The 21,996-nt window shown below is 40.8% G+C and overlaps 1 protein-coding gene across 2 annotated transcripts in view; it reads right to left on the bottom strand.

Moving 5' to 3' along the window:
- Positions 1–11,699: 11,699 nt before the first annotated feature.
- LOC143289994 (MAM and LDL-receptor class A domain-containing protein 1-like) overlaps positions 11,700–21,996 on the bottom strand; it is a 34,651-nt gene continuing 24,354 nt past the window's right edge. For both annotated transcript variants that reach the window (XM_076599288.1, XM_076599289.1), the window contains exons 15-18: positions 19,746–20,001; positions 17,443–17,580; positions 13,861–14,021; positions 11,700–12,051 (exon numbers count right to left, since the gene is read on the bottom strand). In XM_076599288.1, coding sequence (XP_076455403.1) covers positions 11,842–12,051; positions 13,861–14,021; positions 17,443–17,580; positions 19,746–20,001 — 765 coding nt within the window. In that variant the 3' untranslated portion in view covers positions 11,700–11,841. The remainder of the gene's footprint in view (positions 12,052–13,860; positions 14,022–17,442; positions 17,581–19,745; positions 20,002–21,996) is intronic.

The following is a 21,996-nucleotide window of genomic DNA, read 5'->3' as shown; positions in this document are numbered from 1 at the left end:
CCAAGCCTGTGAACTCCCCAGATTGATTGATATGGATACTTCTATAGCGCCTATCCTCAGTCAGAGACCAAGCTCTAAGCGCTTCACAAACACGGGACATTTGCACAACAGTCTGCCTACCTGGGTAGAGCTGACTGACGGCTGCCACTGGGCGCTCATCATTCGTTTTACTGTGTCATTCAAACAGGTTTCAGGCACGCACACATGCACACTCAGACAAACATGTAACATTTTATGTGTATGACCCTTTTTTTTTCATTTTATTTACCCCATCTTGTAGGCAGCCATACTCTATTTTCAGGGGTGTGCATGCTGGGTATGTTCTTGTTTCCATAACTCAGTGAACGCTGACATGGATTACAGGATCTTTAACGTGCGTATTTGATCTTCTGCATGTGTATACACATCTGTTGACCTGGGAGATCGGAAAATCTCCACCCTTTACCCACCAGGCGCCGTCACTGAGATTCGAACCCGGGACCCTCAGATTAAAAGTCCAACGCTTTAACCATTCAGCTATTGTGCCCAATTATAAGAAAGAATATTTGTCAAGTGCCTGGTGTATGAAAGCCATGAGCATGTCCATCATGTTAAACCAATAGAGGTACAAATGCACATTACAGCCTGTGCATGCACATAGGTCAACAAATTTCAAACTTAAGCCCCACATGTAAGCTTTATATTTTGTCAAAAGGCTGAAAAATCAAGGTTAAGTTTTTTTTTTTTTTTTTTTTTTTTGTTTTGTTTTTTTGTAGATTGTGAATTTGTTCATTATGGAACATGGTTATCTTGGTTTCATTCTGTTTCAAAAGAATCAGAAATGGTGAATTGGACATTGAGTGTTTAGTTCTTTTTTTCTTTTTTTGCTGTTAGTTTACTTGATTGTTTGCTTTATCTGTTAAAATACAACAAAAATACATCAATGTTTCTGTTTTCCATAATCACATCTATCTTTTAATATCCTTTTCGTTGTTGTTTTTGTTGTTGTTGAGAGGCTTTAATGAATGCGGTTGCAGTAATTTTACGGCTTGCAGAATGTTCCTGTGTTGTTGTTTTTTTTTGTTTTTTTTTTGTTCTGTGTTGGGTTTTTTTTTCTGTGTGTAAATGTAAAAGCCACTTCTTCCTCTCCTTCCCTTGCATTTATTTTGATACTGACTTTATACATCAGGGGACCAAATGCAATGATCTTTTTTTTTTTTTTTTTTTTTTTTTTTGAGAAGATTTGAACAAAGAGAGGAGGCTGTAGTGTTCCTTACAGGATGTCATTATGGAGGGGAAAAAAAAAGAGAAGGATTTTTGGACATTCTTTAATTGTTTTATCGATCAGGTACTTTTAATTGATCTGTTATTTTTCCCCTCAAGTGATATGCAACCTGGTTTTTTTTGTGTTTTTTTTGTTTGTTTGTTATTGTTGTTTTTTGACTGGAGGTTTGACTGGAGGTTTGATGATACAATGGTGTGGGTAAACCGAGCACAGTTACAGCTGACTCTGTGTTAACATTTTTTTGCACACATGAAAAAAAAACCAAAAACAAACACACACACACACGGGGTGCATCGTCTGTGCACACAGATTTTTGAAAAAAATATATTATTTTTGCTTCATTTCTTCCATGCTTTGGTTTTGACTCTGCTTATCCTTCATGTTTAATTATTAATCTATTGACAGATAAACAGGATGAAATGTGTTATAGAAACAAATCCACTTCATTGACTTGTAATGTTTACTTTTTTTTTTCTTTTTTTTTTTTTTTTGGTACACTAGCAAATTTTCTTGTCTCAAAAAAGAAAATTTTTCATCCCACAAAATAAAGAGTGGAAGAAATCCTTTCATAAATATATAATTTTTATTTTATTTATTTATTTTTTTTTTATTTAACAGGACAGATGTTGGCTAAGCAAAACTTTGGACATCGCATCAAGATATGAATCATAGTTTAATGGTAATGCCATCCCCCCCCCCCCCCTCCCTGCACCCCCCCCCCCACCCCCCCCCTTGACCAAGTGTCAGGTGAATAAGTTCACTGTGTCGTTTTGACACGAACTGAATCATATGACTGAGAGAGCGTCCAGTCTGAAATATCTGGCTCTGGGGAGAGTTTTTCGCACAGAAACGTGAAAGAGTTAGTAACAAGCAATAGCTCATGAACTGTTTTTACTGCGGCTGTCACGAAGTGTATTGCCCTTTGTGGATGGCAGGGCTGAAAACTGCAATGATAATGATTGTCTCCCCTGTCACTTTCTCTCCATCCCCGACACGTCTTTTTGTTCAAGTGCCTCCTTTTTCTTTTCTTTTTTTTTCTTTTTTTTCCTCGCTTTAAGGGCATTATTGTATTTTTCTTGATGTTGTTATGGAAGTATGTGTGTGTGTATGTGTGTGTGAGAGAGAGTGAGACAGAGAAAGAGAGAGAGAAACTTATTTGTATTTGTATTTCTTTTTATCACAACAGATTTCTCCTTGTAAAATTCGGGCTGCTCTCCCCGGGGAGAGCGCGTCGCTACACTACAGCGCCACCCATTTTTTTGTATTTTTTCCTGCGTGCAGTTTTATTTATTTTTCCTATCGCAGTGGATTTTTCTACAGAATTTTGCCAAGAACAACCCTTTTGTTGTTGTGGGTTCTTTTACGTGCGCTAAGTGCATGCTGCACACGGGACCTCGGTTTATCATCTCATCCGAATGACTAGTGTCCAGACCACCACTAGGTCTAATGGAGGGGGAGAAAATATCAGCGGCTGAGCCGTGATTCGAACCAGCGCGCTCAGATTCTCTCGCTTCCTAGGTGAACGCGTTACCTCTAGGCCATCACTCCACTTATGACTACCCATGTGCGTCAGTTTTTAAGAAAAGTGTTGTAAGCAAGCCTTCACTCATTCCTCCATTTGACTGGAACGGATTTTGACCCAGAAAGTGGAACTGTCTGTTTTTTATTTGTTTTTTGTATAGTTCATCTGATTTTGGGTAATGTGACAATAATTGGAATGGGACCACTGTTGTTCAGATCTCAAAACAATTCAGACTATTTGTCTTCCAGAAGAGTTCCAGGAGTAATGTTGGGGTTGTTGTTGTTTTTTTGTTTTGTTTTTTAAATGGTATTCTTTATTTTCTAACAACTGTAAAAAATCTGATTTTTAGAACCGTTAGGCAGCAATGTTGAAAACAGATCTTTGTTATTTTTTTAAAACACAGCATACTGGAGTATGACTGAAGTGAAAGAAAGATTGTTTGTTTAGATTTATGGTTTCATAAGCGTGTTTTCTTTGGAACACATTTTGCATACACATGTGCAAATCATGCACATAGCTAAGTGATACCTTGTTGTTGTTTTTTATGTTGTTGTTCTTGTTGTTTTTAAGCATCAGTGTTTTTACTTGTCTTCCCATATCTAGAAAAACAATAATTGAAAATTCTTACATTATTTATGTATGTGTGTGTGTGTGTGTGTGTGTGTGTGTGTGTGTGTGTTGCTGCATATCTATTTTTAGAATGTTTTATTCATTTACACTTGTTTACAGGTATAAGTGCCTCACTCCCATTCCCCCCATACCCTGTCTTCCTGTCAGCCACTGAGTATGTTCACATCCACACACACACACACACACACACACACACACCACATGTGCACACACACACACACATACACATGCATGCACACACACCACATGTGCACACACACACACACACACACTGTCTCTCACAAACACACACGCACTCATTCACACACACATGCACTCTCTCTTTCTTTCACTCTGTCTCTCTCTCTCCGTGTCTCACACACACACACACACACACATACTGGTGCACACACACACTCACACACATACTGGTGTATACACACACACACACATACATACACACGCATGCACAAAGAAAAGCCCCTTATGATATGGCATAATAACAAACGTTCGGTTCCAGTTTATAAAAGGCGTCAGAGGATACACCACATTGGGGTTAAAATACAACAAAAGACCAGCAGATACCAGACCTTCACACAAACCTAATGCACTGGTCAGGCCTTGAGAGCCTCACTTTGGGTTAGGTTTGTGTAAAATAGTCACAGGAAATGAAATGAAATAATCAAACCAAATTAACAAATGGGTAAATGATAACTTTTTGAAATGTGATAATAAAAAAAAGAAAAAGATGTAATTAAACCAAATAAACAAATAGGTAGATGATAACGTTTTGAAATGTGATAATAAAAAAAAAAGGAAAAGATGTAATTAAACCAAATAAACAAATAGGTAGATGATAACTTTTTGAAATGTGATAATAAAAAAAGGAAAAAATGTAATTAAACCAAATAACATAAGTGTTGCCCTCTGTGGAAGAGGCAATGTAAGTGTTGTCCTCTGTGGAAGAGGCAGTGTAAGTGTTGTCCTCTGTGGAAGAGGCAGTGTAAGTGTTGTCCTCTGTGGAAGATATCCACTCTGGTGGACACATAAATACATATGCATGTACTCAAGGCCTGACAAAGCATGTTGGGTTATGTTGCTGCTGGTCAGGCATCTGCCCAGCAGATGTGGTGTAGCATATATATATATATGTATGGATTTGTTTTGAATGTAGTCAAGCCTCCTTTGAGAAAGTGAAATTGAAAGGATTGTTGCTGTGTCGGCAACAGTATGGGGTGTAGAATTAACATCTCTGTTTTTTTATTGTCTGAAAAGGATACAAGCTGCTGCTTTAAAAAAAAAAAATTATTATTATTTCTCTCCTTCACCCCAAATTTGCCTTTTACAGTTTTTTTTTTAAGGTTTGGTGGTGGTGGTTTCTTTTTTCCTTCTTTTTTTCCCCCCTTTAATTTGTGTCATTTGTCTTTTCTTTGCAGTTTACATGGTGTCTAAAATCCAGACTATATCAGTGTGCTGCTTTACATTTATTAACATTTCAGTAGAAGAAGAACTGGCAGCCTCATTCATACAGACAAAATCTTGAAGTATACAATAAGCAAATGTGTTAGCATGAATGAGTGTGTGTGTGTGTGTGTGTGTGTGTGAATAATTGATTTTTTTTGGGGGGATTTTTTTTATTCAAGACAAGAACAACATGTGATGAATTATGTGTCTACTTTTGATTGTGGTTTGTGCATGCACGCACACACACACACACACACACACACACACACCACGCACACATTTTTGACATTGCATATCAGTTGTAATCTTCCAGAACTTATTGATGAATCGTTCATGACAGTCAGGATGTTTGTTTTTTTTCTCGATATTTTATTTTGGTTTTTTTTTTATTATTTGACATATAAGCTGTGAAATTGTGTGGTTGAAATCAGAGAATCTTCCAGCAGTCTGTGGACCAAAGAAACTGTTAATTTGATTTGATTTGATTTGATTTTTTTCATTGTGCATTGCTTTTTCTCCATAGCTGTTTTTGGCTTTTATCTGGAATGTGATGCTGTTTTATCCAGTGATGACTGTTGCTGAATCTGACCAACATCATGCTGTTTTATCCAGTAATAACTGTTGCTGAATCTGACCAACATCATGCTGTTTTATCCAGTGCTGACTGTTGCTGAATCTGACCAACATCATGCTGTTTTATCCAGTAATAACTGTTGCTGAATCTGACCAACATCATGCTGTTTTATCCAGTGATGACTGTTGCTGAATCTGACCAACATCATGCTGTTTTATCCAGTGCTGACTGTTGCTGAATCTGACCAACATCATGCTGTTTTATCCAGTGATGACTGTTGCTGAATCTGACCAACATCATGCTGTTTTATCCAGTAATAACTGTTGCTGAATCTGACCAACATCATGCTGTTTTATCCAGTAATAACTGTTGCTGAATCTGACCAACATCATGCTGTTTTATCCAGTAATAACTGTTGCTGAATCTGACCAACATCATGCTGTTTTATCCAGTGCTGACTGTTGCTGAATCTGACCAACATCATGCTGTTTTTTCCAGTGATGACTGTTGCTGAATCTGACCAACATCATGCTGTTTTATCCAGTGCTGACTGTTGCTGAATCTGACCAACATCATGCTGTTTTATCCAGTAATAACTGTTGCTGAATCTGACCAACATCATGCTGTTTTATCCAATGCTGACTGTTGCTGAATCTGACCAACATCATGCTGTTTTTTCCAGTGATGACTGTTGCTGAATCTGACCAACATCATGCTGTTTTATCCAGTAATAACTGTTGCTGAATCTGACCAACATCATGCTGTTTTATCCAATGCTGACTGTTGCTGAATCTGACCAACATCATGCTGTTTTATCCAGTGCTGACTGTTGCTGAATCTGACCAACATCATGCTGTTTTATCCAGTGCTGACTGTTGCTGAATCTGACCAACATCATGCTGTTTTATCCAGTGCTGACTGTTGCTGAATCTGACCAACATCATGCTGTTTTATCCAGTGATGACTGTTGCTGAATCTGACCAACATCATGCTGTTTTATCCAGTAATAACTGTTGCTGAATCTGACCAACATCATGCTGTTTTATCCAGTGCTGACTGTTGCTGAATCTGACCAACATCATGCTGTTTTATCCAGTGATGACTGTTGCTGAATCTGACCAACATCATGCTGTTTTATCCAGTGCTGACTGTTGCTGAATCTGACCAACATCATGCTGTTTTATCCAGTGCTGACTGTTGCTGAATCTGACCAACATCATGCTGTTTTATCCAGTGATGACTGTTGCTGAATCTGACCAACATCATGCTGTTTTATCCAGTGCTGACTGTTGCTGAATCTGACCAACATCATGCTGTTTTATCCAGTGATGACTGTTGCTGAATCTGACCAACATCATGCTGTTTTATCCAGTGATGACTGTTGCTGAATCTGACCAACATCATGCTGTTTTATCCAGTGATGACTGTTGCTGAATCTCACCAACATCATTTCAACGAGATTTGTGATAGTGGACTTTTTTCTTCTTTTTTTTTTTTTTTTTAATCTTTTTCTTTTTAAGTCCTCCTCCTGCACCTCCTCCTCCTCCTCTTTGATTAGAACAAAACACTATATATATATATTTTTAAAAAAATGGAAAAAAAAGATTTAGATAAGGTAGTAGATGCTTTGTACAACTGTGTTCATATGTTAATGTCACAAGCATTATTCTGTTGTTTATTTTTCAATTTTGTCTCCTTGAAAATGCTAAAAGGGTAGGAGAATATTTGGGGTGGGGGAAGGGGGAGGGGGGTTACATATGTTAATGTCACATACAAATTCTGTTTCTGATTTTTGGCTCCTTGATCAAATTAAAATGTTAAGAATATGTAATTTAGACAAGATAGGAGATTTTGTTTGTTCGTTTGTTTCTTTGTGGGTTTTTTTTTGTTTGTTTTTTTCTTTTTTTGTTCATATGATAATGTCACATACATTTTCTGTTTTTGCTGCGCCATGCAGTTCTCAATTAAATCTAAAGGTTAAAAAGATGTCAAAATGGTAGAAGATTTTGTTGGTGGGTTTTTTTTTTTGGGGGGGGGGGGGGGGGGCAGGGAGGGGGGGGGAGGTTGTTCATATGTTAATGTCACACACATCGCCTTTTATTTTTATTTTTGGCTCCTCGATTCAATTGAAATGCTAAAAAGATGTTGAGAAGGTAGAAGATTGTTGGTGGTTTTATTTTTGTTGTTCATAATGTTCATGCCACATACATATTTATTCTGTTTTTGCAGCATGGCTTCTCAGTTTAAATCGAAATGCTAAAAAGATGATGAGAAGGTCGAAGATTTTGTTGGTGAGGGTTTTGTTTTGTTTTGTTTGTTTGTTTTTGTTCATATGTTAATGCCACATACATATTCTGTTTTTGATTTTTGGCTCCTTGATTCAATTGAAATGCTAAAAAAAAATAATAAAAAAATCTGTGGACAGAGTTTTATGTTCATATGTTAATGCCAGGCACATATTCTATTATGGTTGTATGAGCTTTGTTACGACAATATATCTGGGTTATTTTTTTTTCTCCTGCACTCCTTAGCTGCCTAAATCATGTTTGCATGAAAAGTGTCATAATTATAACTGCCTGCCAATAATCATGGTTCTGTTTGTATCGCTTCTTTTTCTCTTTACATGTTGAAATGTTAACTGAGCTGTGTACTTAATTTGTACTAATTTTGCATTTATTGCTGATGTAGCAATATTGAATTATGATTATTATTTCCTCTCTTGTCTCTCAGACGCTCTGATATTATTGATGTTATGTTATTGTGCATGTTAGTGTCAAATGATATGTGTACTGGAAGTCATGCCATAACAATTTAACCACTGCAGCAGTTTATTCCAAATGTTTCTCTTTTTCGTTTTCCTCATTCAATAAAAGTGATCACACACACAAAAAAGTTGTCTGCTGTTATTGTGTCTGTGTATTTTGTGGATATGGGTACAGAGTGGCAACTCTCTTACTTTTGCCTTTTGCTCACACACACACACACACACACACACACATGCACACATGCAGGCACACACACACACACACACACACACACAACATATTGTATACATACACATTCATACTCACAAACACACAATATGAATACACATTCATACTCTCTCTCTCTCTCTCTCTCTCTCACACACACACACACACAAACACACACACAACACTGATATACATTCATACTGACACACAGACACATATACACAATATGCATTCACACATTCATATTCAAACACACAGACACGCACACACACACATGTACACACACACACACACACACACACACACACATCCACATGCACAAGCAGGCACAACGTACAGAAATTATATTTCAATCCTGTTAACTTTTCTTTATTGTTTTCTTGGACTTTGAGAGCAAAGAATGCAGACTGTCTTTAACTAATTCTTAAGTAATTTTAGAGGATCTGAACATTGATTGTATTTCTTAGGAAAGGTGGATGGGTACAAGTGACATCGCTTCACTGACAACCAGCACCGGCTGTGAGAGAGATGCCAATCTCACAGTAAATTTAGAGGATTTGAACTTTGTTTATTTTCTCTAGGAAAGGTGTGTGGGTACTAGACCTGCTGACATCGCTTCACTGACATCCAGCACAAGCGGTGAGGGAGATGTCAATTGTATGTAAATTTAGAGGATTTAAATGTTGTTAGTTTTCCTTAGGAAAGGTGGGTGGGTACTAGGCCTACTGACACTGCTTCACTGACATCCAGCACCGACTGAGGGAGATATCAATCTTATAGTAAATTAAGAGGATTTGAAAATTGTTAGTTGGTTTTTTTTGAGGAAAGGTGGGTGGGTACTAGGCCTGCTGACATTGCTTCACTGACATCCAGCACCAGCTGTGAGGGAGATGTCAATCTTATAGTAAATTTAGAGGATTTAAATGTTGTTAGTTTTTCATAGGAAATGTGGGTGGGTACTAGGCCTACTGACATTGCTTCACTGAACTGAACTGAACATTGTCATTTTTTCATAAGGATGGGTGGGTGGGTATAAGGCCTGCTGACACTGCTTCACTGACATCCAGCACTGGCTGTGAGAGAGATGTCAATCTTAAGGTACATTTAGAGGATTTGAAAATTCTTAGTTTTTTCTTAGGAAAGGTGGGTGGGTACTAGGCCTACTGACATTGCTTCACTGACATCCAGCACCAGCTGTTAGAGAGATGTCAATCTGACAGTAAATTTAGAGGATTTAAATATTGCTAGTTTTTTTTTTTCCTAGGAAAGGTAGGTGGGTACTAGGCCTGCTGACATTGCTTCACTGACATCTTGGACAGACTGAGAGAAATGTCAATCTTAGGATAAATTTAGAGGATTTGAGCATTGTAAGTTTTTTCTTAGAAAATGTGGGTGGGTACTAGGCCTACTGACATCGCTTCACTGACACAGTAAATATTAGAGGATTTGAACATTGTTAGTTTTTCCTTAGGAAAGGTGGTGAGTACTAGGCCTACTGACATTGCTTCACTGACATCCAGCACTGGCTGTGAGGGAGATGTCAATCTTATAGTAAATTTAGAGGATTTAAATGTTGTTAGTTTTTCCTAGGAAATGTTGGTGGGTACTAGGCCTACTGACATCGCTTCACTGACATCTTAGACAGACTGAGAGAAATGTCAATGTTAGGGTAAATTTAGAGGATTTGAACATTGTTAGTTTTTCCTTAGGAAAGGTGGTGGGTACTAGGCCTGCTGACATTGCTTCACTGACATCCTGCACCAGCTGTTAGAGAGATGTCAATCTTGCAGTAAATTTAGAGGATTTGAACAGTGTTAGTTTTTCCTAGGAAAAGTGGTGGGTACTAGGCCTACTAACATTGCTTCACTGATAACCAGCACTGACTGTGAGAGAGATCTTTGGGTAAATTTAGAGGATTTGAAAATTGTTAGTTTTTTCTTAGGAAAGATGGGTGGGTAATAGGCCTGCTGACATTGCTTCACTGACATCCAAGTGGTGAGGGAGATGTCAATTGTATGTAAATTTAGAGGATTTAAATGTTGTTAGTTTTCCTTAGGAAAGGTGGGTGGGTACTTGGCCTACTGACACTGCTTCACTGACATCCAGCACCGACTGAGAGAAATGTCAATCTTAGGGTAAATTTAGAGGATTTGAACATTGTAAGTTTTTTCTTAGGAAATGTGGGTGGGCACTAGGCCTACTGACATTGCTTCACTGACACAGTAAATATTAGAGGATTTGAACATTGTTAGTTTTTCCTTAGGAAAGGTGGTGGGTACTAGGCCTGCTGACACCGCTTCACTGACATCCAGCACCAGCTGTGAGGGAGATGTCAATCTTATAGTAAATTTAGAGGATTTAGATGTTGTTAGTTTTTCCTAGGAAAGGTGGGTGGGTACTAGGCCTACTGACATTGCTTTACTGAACTGAACTGAGCTGAACTGAACTGAACATTGTCAGTTTTTTGTAAGGAAGGGTGGGTGGGTACAAGGCCTGCTGACATCGCCTCACTTGACATCCAGCACCAGCTGTGAGAGAGATGTCAATCTTAAGTAAATTTAGAGGATTTGAGAACTGTTAGTTTTTCCTTAGGAAAGGTGGGTGGGTACTAGGCCTACTGACATTGCTTTACTGAACTGAACTGAACTGAACTGAACTGAACATTGTCATTTTTTCATAAGGAAGGGTGGGTGGGCACAAGGCCTGCTGACATCGCTTCACTGACATCCAGCACCGGATGTGAGAGAGATGTCAATCTTAAGGTACATTTAGAGGATTTGAGAACTGTTAGTTTTTCCTAGGAAAGGTGGGTGGGTACTAGGCCTACCGACATCGCTTCACTGACATCCTGCACCGGCTGTGAGGGAGATGTCAATCTTAAGGTACATTTAGAGGATTTGAACATGGTTAGTTTTTCGTAAGGAAAGTTGGGTGGGTACAAGGCCTACCGACATCGCCTCACTGACATCCAGCACCGACTGTGAGAGAGATGTCAATCTTAAGTAAATTTAGAGGATTTGAGAACTGTCAGTTTTTCCTTAGGAAAGGTGGGTGGGTACAAGGCCTGCTGACATCCCTTCACTGACAACCAGCACCGGCTGTGAGAGAGATGCCAATCTTAAGGTAAATTTAGAGGATTTGAACTGTTAGTTTTTCCTAGGAAAGGTGGGTGGGTACTAGGCCTGCTGACATCGCTTCACTGACATCCAGCACTGGCTGTGAGAGAGATGTCAATCTTAGGGTACATTTAGAGGATTTGGGAACTGTTAGTTTTTCCTTAGGAAAGGTGGTGGGTACTAGGCCTGCTGACACCGCTTCACTGACATCCAGCACCGACTGTGAGAGAGATGTCAATCTTAAGTAAATTTAGAGGATTTGAACATTGTTAGTTTTTCGTTAGGAAAGGTGGGTGGGTACGAGGCCTACCGACATCGCCTCACTGACATCCAGCACCGGCTGTGAGAGAGATGTCATCCAGAACCATGGGAGGCCCCGAGGATCGGCCCATGTCGGCAGTGATGGCGATGTTGTAGTCGGTCCAGTACCTAGGCACGGTGAAGTTGACGTGCTGCCACCTCTCACCCCCATCCTCATCGCCAGGGCTGAAGGCGATGGTTCCCAGTGTTCCGGTTGTCGTTCCGAAGACCTGGTGCACGGCGTTTGAGAGACGTCATTGCAGTATTGTAAATGCAAAAGTAAAAAATTACACATACAAAAAAAGATTTAAACTACGATCGAGATGCAGTATTGTAAATGCAGAAGTAAAAAAAAAAACAACAACAACAAAACAACGACAACAAAAAACAAAGCGAATGCACAACAGTGAAATGCAAAATTTTAATAATAATAATGATAATAATAATAAAGACAACTGAACACCGCGTTATAACATGGACCCATTTTAATTACACAAGAGAGTCAACAAGAAGCAGTATCGTAAAAGCAGAAGTTATAAAATAAAAAAAAATAAAAATAAAAAAATGTCGTATTGTAACTACAAAATTAGAATGAGAATGCAGTATTGTAAATGAATTTTTTTTTTTTTTAACTACTTAAAAAAAAAAAAAAAAATCAAAAACCGTGAAGCGAGAAGCAGTCGGCCCCTATACATTGTAAATGCAAAAGTGAAACTAGATGCAGCGGTATTGTAAATGCAGTGACGGGCGCAATAGCTGAGTGGTTAAAGCGTTGGACTCTCAATCTGAGGATCCCGGGTTCGAATCTCAGTGACGGCGCCTGGTGGGTAAAGGGTGGAGATTTTTCCGATCTCCCAGGTCAACATATGTGCAGACCTGCTAGTACCTGAACCCCCTTCGTGTGTATACGCAAGCAGAAAATCAAATACACACGTTAAAGATCCTGTAATCCATGTCGGCGTTCGGTGGGTTATGGAAACAAGAACATACCCAGCATGCACCCCCCCGAAAGCAGAGTATGGCTGCCTATATGGCGGGTGTGTGTGTGTGTGTGTGTGTGTTAGTGTGTGTGTGTGCGTGTGTGTGTTAGTGTGTGCGCGCGCGTGTGTGTGTGTGTCTGTCTGTGTGTCTGTGTCTGACTGCCAATGTGTCCGTGTGTGCTTATCATCCTCTCTCTCTCTCTTCCCTTTATTCCACTTATCTCTGTCTCTCGCTCTCTGACTCGCACTCGCGTTCTGTCTCTTTCTGCCTGTCTCTTGTTGACTCAGTGTAACAGGCTTTTGCTGTTTAAAAACAAAATCTGCGCACTGATGTCAAAGACAATGTCGCGATCTCTGTTGCAAACAGTTTTTGAGCAGACTTCCTAATCTGTTTTGCTGGCTGTTTTAGACAATAGCTCTGAGCCAACACGATCTCTATGTCCTGACGAAGCTGGTAGGTGTGTGGGCATAATTATGGCCAACCGTTAACTGGCACACGTACGCCGTAACAAAGCCTCTTGTTGCGGCATCTATAATTGTCGCCCTGCACATATTATTGTCGCCTTGGCTTCATGACATCAGCTGAAGGTTCGAATCCTGAGGTCGTGGCAAGGATCGCAATAACAGCAGCTGCGATAGCAAGACTCAGACCATATGGAGAGAGACAAGAACACCACCAGCCTGCGCGCCATTATTCTGCTTTGATACGGATAGTTATATATAGCGCCTATCCTCGGTCGGAGACCAAGCTCTAAGCGCTGTGCAAAATTCGGGGTTGACGCCGGGATATCATTATGACAGGAAGCTTAGAGTACAGCCTTGTCACGAGGTCCCAAAACCTAAATGGACCTCCATAACAGCAACGTCATCATCATCATCATCATCGCCATCCTCCTCTCTCTTCGTCATTAATACAGATACGTTGCGCTGAGAAGACCAGTCTGAGTGTTTTGCTAGTTCATGTGTAACACTGGAGAGACGCGAATTACATATTGTAACACACACACACACACACACACACACACACACATATGCAAAGATCTAAACCGTCGGACCCACCTGTCTGCTAACGAGTACCCTCCCAGAGGTTGCGGATGGGATGACGTACCACAGAGACAGGCAGTAATTGTTAGATCTCGACAGCAGCCCCGACACCATCACCGCCTGGGCCGGATCATTGGAGGCAGAGTCCTTCGACACCGACATATAATGACCTTCACCTGACAACAGAATGTTACCCCCCACCCCCACACCAAACCGAGGTGAATAGATATATAAACAAATGAACTAATGAAATGATTAAGATATATAAACAAATGATTAAGAGATATATAAACAAATGAACTAATGAAATGATTAAGATATATAAACAAATGATTAAGAGATATATAAACAAATGAACTAATGAAATGATTAAAAGATATATAAACAACTGAACTAATGAAATGATTAAAAGATACGAATCAAGAATGTTTTAATCCTTTGACCGCTCTTGGAGTATAGAGGATAATCATAAAGTAACAACACTGGTATTATGCACAAAAAAACTGAAATGCAAACAACAAATAAACTGAACAATGAAACTGGTGATAAAAACAGAAAATATAGTGGTCAGATCATATTTGTCATCTTTCCTTTTTGTGTGTGTGTTGAATTTCCCCAGTTTCAAACCACACTCTCCTGCCTGCTTTCAACAAATTGTAAAGCACAAAAACATATTTTGGATTCAAATATTTCTTTGGAATGAACTCATTACAAAGATCTTTAAAATTCGTGCATTCCATAATGAATTGAGATTCGTCCCCAATCACAACCATATTGCAGTTACTACGACACGTACGCAATTCTCGCGGAAATCGTGACGTCAACCACTCAAGACACGGCAGAAAAAGAACAAACGGAAGTAAGTATTACGTAGAAAAACAACACGAAAAAGTCCAAAGGTTCCGGAACTCAAAAAGGAACACGAACGTAATCTGGATAAAGAGACAGACAGAGATCAGCAGAAGAACAAAGGTCTACAACGAAAGAGAGAAAGATTTTAGAAAAATCAAAAATAATAATTATATTGGAAAGACACGTGAAGGAAAAAAAAAAAAAGAGAGATGGGCTAGGGGAGGGAGGCAAACAAAAATATAACAAGGAAAATGAAATAAGAAGGTTTTTTTTTTTTTAAGTAAACAAAACCAAACAAAGATCAACAAAAACAAAACAAAGCTAAAGACACACACACACACACACACACACACACACACACACACCATTGACCTGTACTTGAAAAATACACCAGCATTTCCAACAGGTCTGCAGTGCCTCACCATGAGTCTATCGTATCCTATCGTATTGTATTGTATTATTTCGTATCGTATCGTATCGTATCCTACTATCGTATCGTATTGTATTGTATTCTTTCGTGTCGTATCGTATTGTATTGTATTCTTTCGTATCGTATCGTATCGTATCGTATCGTATCGTATTCTTTCGCATCGTATCGTATTCTTTCGTATCGTATCGTATCGTATCGTATTCTTTCGTATCGTATCGTATCGTATTCTTTCGTATCGTATCGTATTCTTTCGTATCGTATCCTATTGTATTGTATTCTTTCGTATCGTATCGTATCGTATTGTATTCTTTCGTATCGTATCGTATTATATTGTATTCTTTCGTATCGTATTCTTTCGTATCGTATCGTATTGTATTGTATTCTTTCGTATCGTATCGTATCGTATCGTATTCTTTTGTATCGTATCGTATTGTATTCTTTCGTATCGTATCGTATTGTATTGTATTTTTTCGTATCGTATCGTATTCTTTCGTATCGTATCGTATTGTATTGTATTGTATTCTTTCGTATCGTATCGTATCGTATCGTATCGTATCGTATTCTTTTGTATCGTATCGTATCGTATCGTATCGTATCGTATTGTATTCTTTCGTATCGTATCGTATCGTATCGTATGGTATTTTATTCTTTCGTATCGTATCGTATTGTATCCTACTATCGTATCGTATTGTATTGTATTCTTTCGTATCGTATTGTATTGTATTCTTTTGTGTCGTATTGTATTGTATTCTTTCGTATTGTATTGTATTGTATTGTATTGTATTATTTCGTATCGTATCGTATCGCATCGTATTCTTTCGTATCGTATCGTATCGTAACGTATTCTTTCGTATCGTATCCTATTATCGTATCGTATCGTATTGTATTCTTTCGTATCGTATCGTATCGTATGGTATTTTATTCTTTCGTGTCGTATCGTATCGTATCCTACTATCGTATCGTATTGTATTGTATTCTTTCGTATCGTATCGTATTGTATTGTATTCTTTCGTATTGTATTGTATTGTATTGTATTGTATTCTTTCGTATCGTATCGTATCGTAACGTATTCTTTCGTATCGTATCCTACTATCGTATTGTATTGTATTGTATTCTTTCGTATCGTATCGTACCGTACCGTACCGCATTGTATTGCATTGTACTCTATCATACTGTATTGTACTGTATCATTCATATCGTATTCTGTTGTATTGCATTAGACTGGAATCGACTGACTCGGTTGGATTGAATTGGACTGCACTGTACTGTGTATCATATCGTTGTTTTTTTCTATCGTATTGTATCGTGTCGTGTCTTGTCGTGTTGTGTTGTGCCGTGCCGCGTCGTATTGTATCGTATCGCATCGTATCGTATCGTACTGCATCGTATAGTATCGTATTATTTTTTATATATAATAAGTTTCTCTGTGCGGTGAAATCCGGGCTGCTCTCTCCAGATTAATTAAAGAGCGCGTCGCCACAGTGCAGTGCCACCCCGGCCAGTCATCATTTCTCATAGCTAACAGTTTCAGTTTCTGAAGAAGGCGTCACAGCGTTCGGACAAATCCGTATACGCTACACCACATCTGCTAGGCAGATGCCTGACCAGCAGCAACACAACGCAACGCGCTTGTCAGGCCTTGAGTGCATGCTTGAATATTTGTGTGACTATCGGAGTGGATGTGGATTTCCTCTACAGAATTTTGCCAGAGGACAACACTCCCGTTGCCATGGGTTCTTTTTCAGTGCGCAAAGTGCGTGCTGCACAAAGGACCTCGGTTATATCGTTTCACCCGAAAGACCAGACGCTCAGTTTGATTTTCCAGTCAAACTTGGGAGAAAGGGGCGAGAGCGAGATTGGAGCCCACACCTTCACGGACTGTCTGTATTGGCAGCTGAGCCTCTTAACCATTCTGCCACCGTCCTCCTGAGCAACACCTCAGAACAACTCGTACCAGTGAAGAGACACGAGCTTAGGAGACACCGGTTACCAGGTTGTTGGGTTTTTTTGTTGTTTTTTTTGTTGTTTTTTTTCTTTCTTTTTTTAACAAATTTATTTATTTTATTATTATTTTTCTTAATGTTTTTTTAAATTTAATTTAATTTATTTATTTATTTTATTTATTTATTTATTTATTTATTTCTCAAGGCCTGACTAAGCGCGTTGGGTTACGCTGCTGGTCAGGCATCTGCTTGGCAGATGTGGTGTAGCGTATATGGATTTGACCGAACGCAGTGACGCCTCCTTGAGCTGCTGATACTGATACTAATACTGACACTGATACTGATGCTGACACTGATACTGATCCAACTGACCTGTCTGCAGGGTGTGGTCACAGCCAGGTGCTCCGTTCTGACCCCCCTCCTCGGCCACCTGCAGAACCCAGTCCTGGTCGTCAGTGGTGGACTGCTGCCACGTGCACAGGGACAGCTGCTCAAAGTCACAGCCCAGACCTGCCGCCACGAACCAAGGGAAGAATCATTAAAAGAAGGAAGGAATTAAGGAAGGCAAATATCAGTTTCACGTGCACAGAGGTTACACTGGACGTTTTGTGGTGGACCCTTTTCCGCTTGCATAGGGTCAGCTCTCTCGGGGCAGAGGACTGCGCTGAATGTCCAAAGTAAGGTCCACAGTGGGTGACGTAGGACTGAGGGCAGCACAGACCTGACATCGGGAAGAAATGGAGGAGGGAAGGAAGGAAGAAAGGAAGGGAGGGCGGTAGGAAGAATCAATGAAAGGGGGGAGGGCGAGGGGGGAAGGAAGGAAAGAAGAACAGAAGGGAGGAAGAAGCAATGAAGGAAGAAAATAAGGAAGGAAGGAAGGGAGGGAGGGAAGAAGGAAGTAAATGATCAGTGAAGGAAGTTAGTAAGGAAGGTAGAAAGGAGTAAATGCAGGAAGAAAGAGGGGCGGGCGGAGGGGGGGGGATGAGGGGGGAAGGAAGAAAAGAAGGGAAGAAGGGAGGAAGAAGCAATGAAGAAAGAAAATAAGGAAGGAAGGAAGGGAGGGGGGGAAGAAGGAAGTAAATGATCAGTGAAGGAAGTAAGGAAGGAAGAAATGAGTAAATGCAGGAAGGAAGGAAGGAAGGGAGAGGGGACTGAAGGAAGGAAGGAAAGAAGCGAGAAATCAAGGAAGGTAGGAAGAAGGAATCAATGAAGGAAGGAAGGGAGAGGGGACTGAAGGAAGGAAGGAAGGAAAGAAACGAGAAATCAAGGAAGGAAGGAAGAGATCAATGAAGGGACAAAGGAAGGGGGAAGGAAGGAAAGAAGCAAGAATGGAAAAAAGGGAAGGGAAGGGAGGAAGTAAGACAAGGAAGAAAGGAAAGAAAGAAGGAAGAGAGGGAAGGAGAGTAGGAAAGAAAGAAGGAAGAGAAGGAAGGAGAGTAGGAAAGAAAGAAGAAAGAGAGGGAAGGAGAGTAGGAAAGAAAGAAGGAAGAGAGGGAAGGAGAGTAGGAAAGACAGAAGGAGGGAAGGAAGGATTGAAACAACCAGTGAAAGGTGGAAGGGAGGGAGGAATGCAGGAAGAAAGGAGTAGATGCAGAATGGAAAGAATCAATGAACGAAGAGAGGGACGGGGGAGGGAATCAATGAAGTGACCAAGGAAGGAAGGAAGGAAGGAAGGATGGGAGGGAGGATGGAAGTAAATGATCAGTGAAGGAAGTAAGGAAGGAAGAAATGAGTAAATGCAGGAAGGAAGGAAGGAAGGAAGGAAGGGAGAGGGGACTGAAGGAAGGAAGGAAAAAGCGAGAAATCAATGAAGGAAGGAAGAAATCAATGAAGGAAGGAAGGAATCAATGAAGGAAGGAAGGAATCAATGAAGGGACAAAGGAAGGGGGAAGGAAGGGAGGAAGGATGGGAGGAAGGACGGAAGGAACATTTTGGTGATTGTTCTTGCAAGTTTACAGGATATAATTATTTGGTTTTATAATTACACCCACTATTTCCTTTAGCCTTTTATGTTTACATTGATCGTGTTTCTTGTCACATTTCTGCCATTACGAATTCGAACTGATCCAGTTATAAACTCTGCCTAAAAGGTTTTCCCAACACAGGCAGTGCAAACCCAGAAAAGCTGAGTTTGCGGTGGTGAGCTGCCCATGACGTCATATGACCTACTTCTCGCTTTGCAAGCGACGAAAAGTTCCCCACGAAAGTGGGCCTTCAAGCCATCCCTGTTGCTTGTTTTGTTTTGTTTTGATTTTTTTTCCTTGATGTAATAGATTTACTGGTCATTAATTTGCCTCCTTTCCTTTCTCATGTGCTGGCATTGTTTCTTTGCTGTGAAAAACTTCCTCCGATTTTGTTCACATTGCTTATTCCACTGTTCTCTTGATATAGAATTTAAAATTCGTTTCGTTCATTTCACACGCAAGCACACACACGCATGCACGCTCACACGCACGCACGCACACACACACACACACACACACACACACACACACACACACACACAAAACAACAACAACAACAAAAAACAAACACACACGAACACACACACACACACACTCACACACACAGCGCGTGCGCACGCACGCACACACACACACACGTGCGCGCACGCGCGCGCGCACGAAAATAATATCACTATCAACCAACAACGAAGCACTTCCTTGAACCCATACCTTTCTGAATGCACGCGCCTGACGTCACGCTGACGTCATCTACAGCCACGTCACTGGCCAGGTGGTCGCTGTTGGTAGTGGTGGTGGTAGTGGTGGTGGTGGTGTCGTGTTCTCTCCTAGCCTCCAGCACCAGTCTGGAAGGACTAGAACCCTGGCTCAGCGTGATCCGTGCCTGGTGCCACTGCTGCCCCCCTCCCCCTCCCCTTTCCTGTCCACCGGCCCTTCGCCACACAGCTCTCTCCGCCCCGTCAGGGTTCTGTCGGAGAATGGACAAGGGAGGACAGTGGCAGAGTGGTTAAGATCCATTCCATTCCATTCATTCTCCTGCCCGGGATGGGCGTAGAGGAGACATGAGGGACGATTCCGTAGTCAGACGACGCCATCCGGTTCTATCTTCTGCCTGTCGTATCAGCGTAGCGCTATCCATATTGGTCCATTCCTTGATGTTGTCCATCCAGCATTTGGCTTGCCTCCCTCTTCGCCTACCACCCTCTAGCGTTCCCTGTAGAACTGTCTTTTGCAGTGAATTGTGGCGTGTCACATGCCCGAACCATGACAGCTTCCTCCTTTTGACCACTGCTAAGAGTGGTTCCAGTGGACCCACTAGCATAGTTATTTGGCTCTTGACAAAGTCATTGGTCTTTCTGTCCTTCCATGAGATTCCAAGCAGTCGTCTGAAAGTTTGAGTGGTTAAGATGCTTATCTGTTAATGCTAATGAGGTGGACGTCATTGAGGGTCTGGGTTGATTGCGAAGGAGCTTGGAGCTTCTGTAACTCTTCTTTATCCATCCGACTTGTTCACATATTCAGAGTCACAGTCCTTCACAAAAAGACTGAGCTTTCTTCTTCTTCTTTGTTCGTGGGCTGCAACTCCCACGTTCACTTGTATGTACACGAGTGGGCTTTTACGTGTTTGACCGTTTTTACCCTGCCATTTAGGCAGCCATACTCCGTTTTCAGGGGTGTGCATGATGGGTATGTTCTTGTTTCCATAACCCACCGAACGTTGACATGGGTTACAGGGTCTTTAACGTACGTATTTTGATCTTCTATTTGCGTATACACACGAAGGGGGTTAAGGCACATGCATGTCTGCACATATGTTGACCAGGGAGATCGGGAAAATCTCCAACCTTTCACCCACAAGGGGTCGTTACCTGGGACCCTCAGATTGAAAGACCAACGCTTTAACCTCTCGGCTATTGCGCTACTAAGCTTTGGATGACTTCTCACTGCAGTGGAAAAACCACTGATCATACAGCTGTCTACTGTTGGCCCAGCTGTAAGCTGATGTCAATCTGTGATTTAACTCACTCAGTACGACCAGTCCTCTGTTCTCCTCTACACAGACCCCTCGGATGTCCAGTGGGTGTCTCAATGACCCAACCTTTAGCTTCCGTCGTCAGAATTGTGGTATTCTTTGTCAACATTCACCTCTTCAGTATAAGAGCCTTCCGCTTGTAATATTTTGATGGTGGTAATTGGGGTGAAACGCTGTTAACGTCGTCTCTTTCGCCGTTCGTATAGAGAGAGTTAAAGCCGAGTGTTAGGCCTTGCACTGAAGATATCAGCCTGGCTAAGACACTTACCCGTGTCAATACAGTGTCCGTGAGGGTCAGGGTTCGAATCCCTCTCTCACGCGACCTTTCTCTAAAGTTTGAGTGGAAAATCAAACTGAGCGTCTAGTCGTTTCGGATGAGAGACGATAAACCGAGGTCTCGTGTGCAGCACGCACTTTGAGCACTGAAAAAGAGCCCATGGCATCAGAAGTGTTGTCCTCTGGCAAAGTTGTCCAGAAGAAATCCACTCTGATAGGTACATAAGTATTATTTGCTTGCACTCAATGCCTGACTGGGCTGTTAGGTTATGCTTCTGGCCAGGCATCTGCCTACAAGATGTGGTATAGCGTCTATGGATTTGTCCGAACGTAGAAACTGAAACTTGCTGCTGACGACGTTGTTATTTCTGCCCTCCTTATTTGTGTTTGTTTTACTTTTGTTGTTGTTGTGTTGGTGATATTATTTGTTAGTTTGGCTGCTGTTGTAGTGTTGTAGAGGTGGTGGTTGATGTTGTAGTGTTGTAGAGGTGGTGTTGATGAGTGCTGTTATTGCTCTTTGCTGTAGAGTGGGCGATGATGGTGTCATTTTGTTTGGTCGGTTGGTTGGTTGTCGTGATGGTGTTGGTTGTGGTGGTTGTCTGTTGGTAATAGTTGCTGTTGAAGTTGATGTTGGTGATGTTTGGTGGGTTTTGG

The sequence above is a fragment of the Babylonia areolata genome, chromosome 14 (assembly GCF_041734735.1).
Source record: "Babylonia areolata isolate BAREFJ2019XMU chromosome 14, ASM4173473v1, whole genome shotgun sequence".
Taxonomy (NCBI): domain Eukaryota; kingdom Metazoa; phylum Mollusca; class Gastropoda; order Neogastropoda; family Buccinidae; genus Babylonia; species Babylonia areolata.
This window is presented reverse-complemented; position numbering and strand designations above follow the sequence as displayed.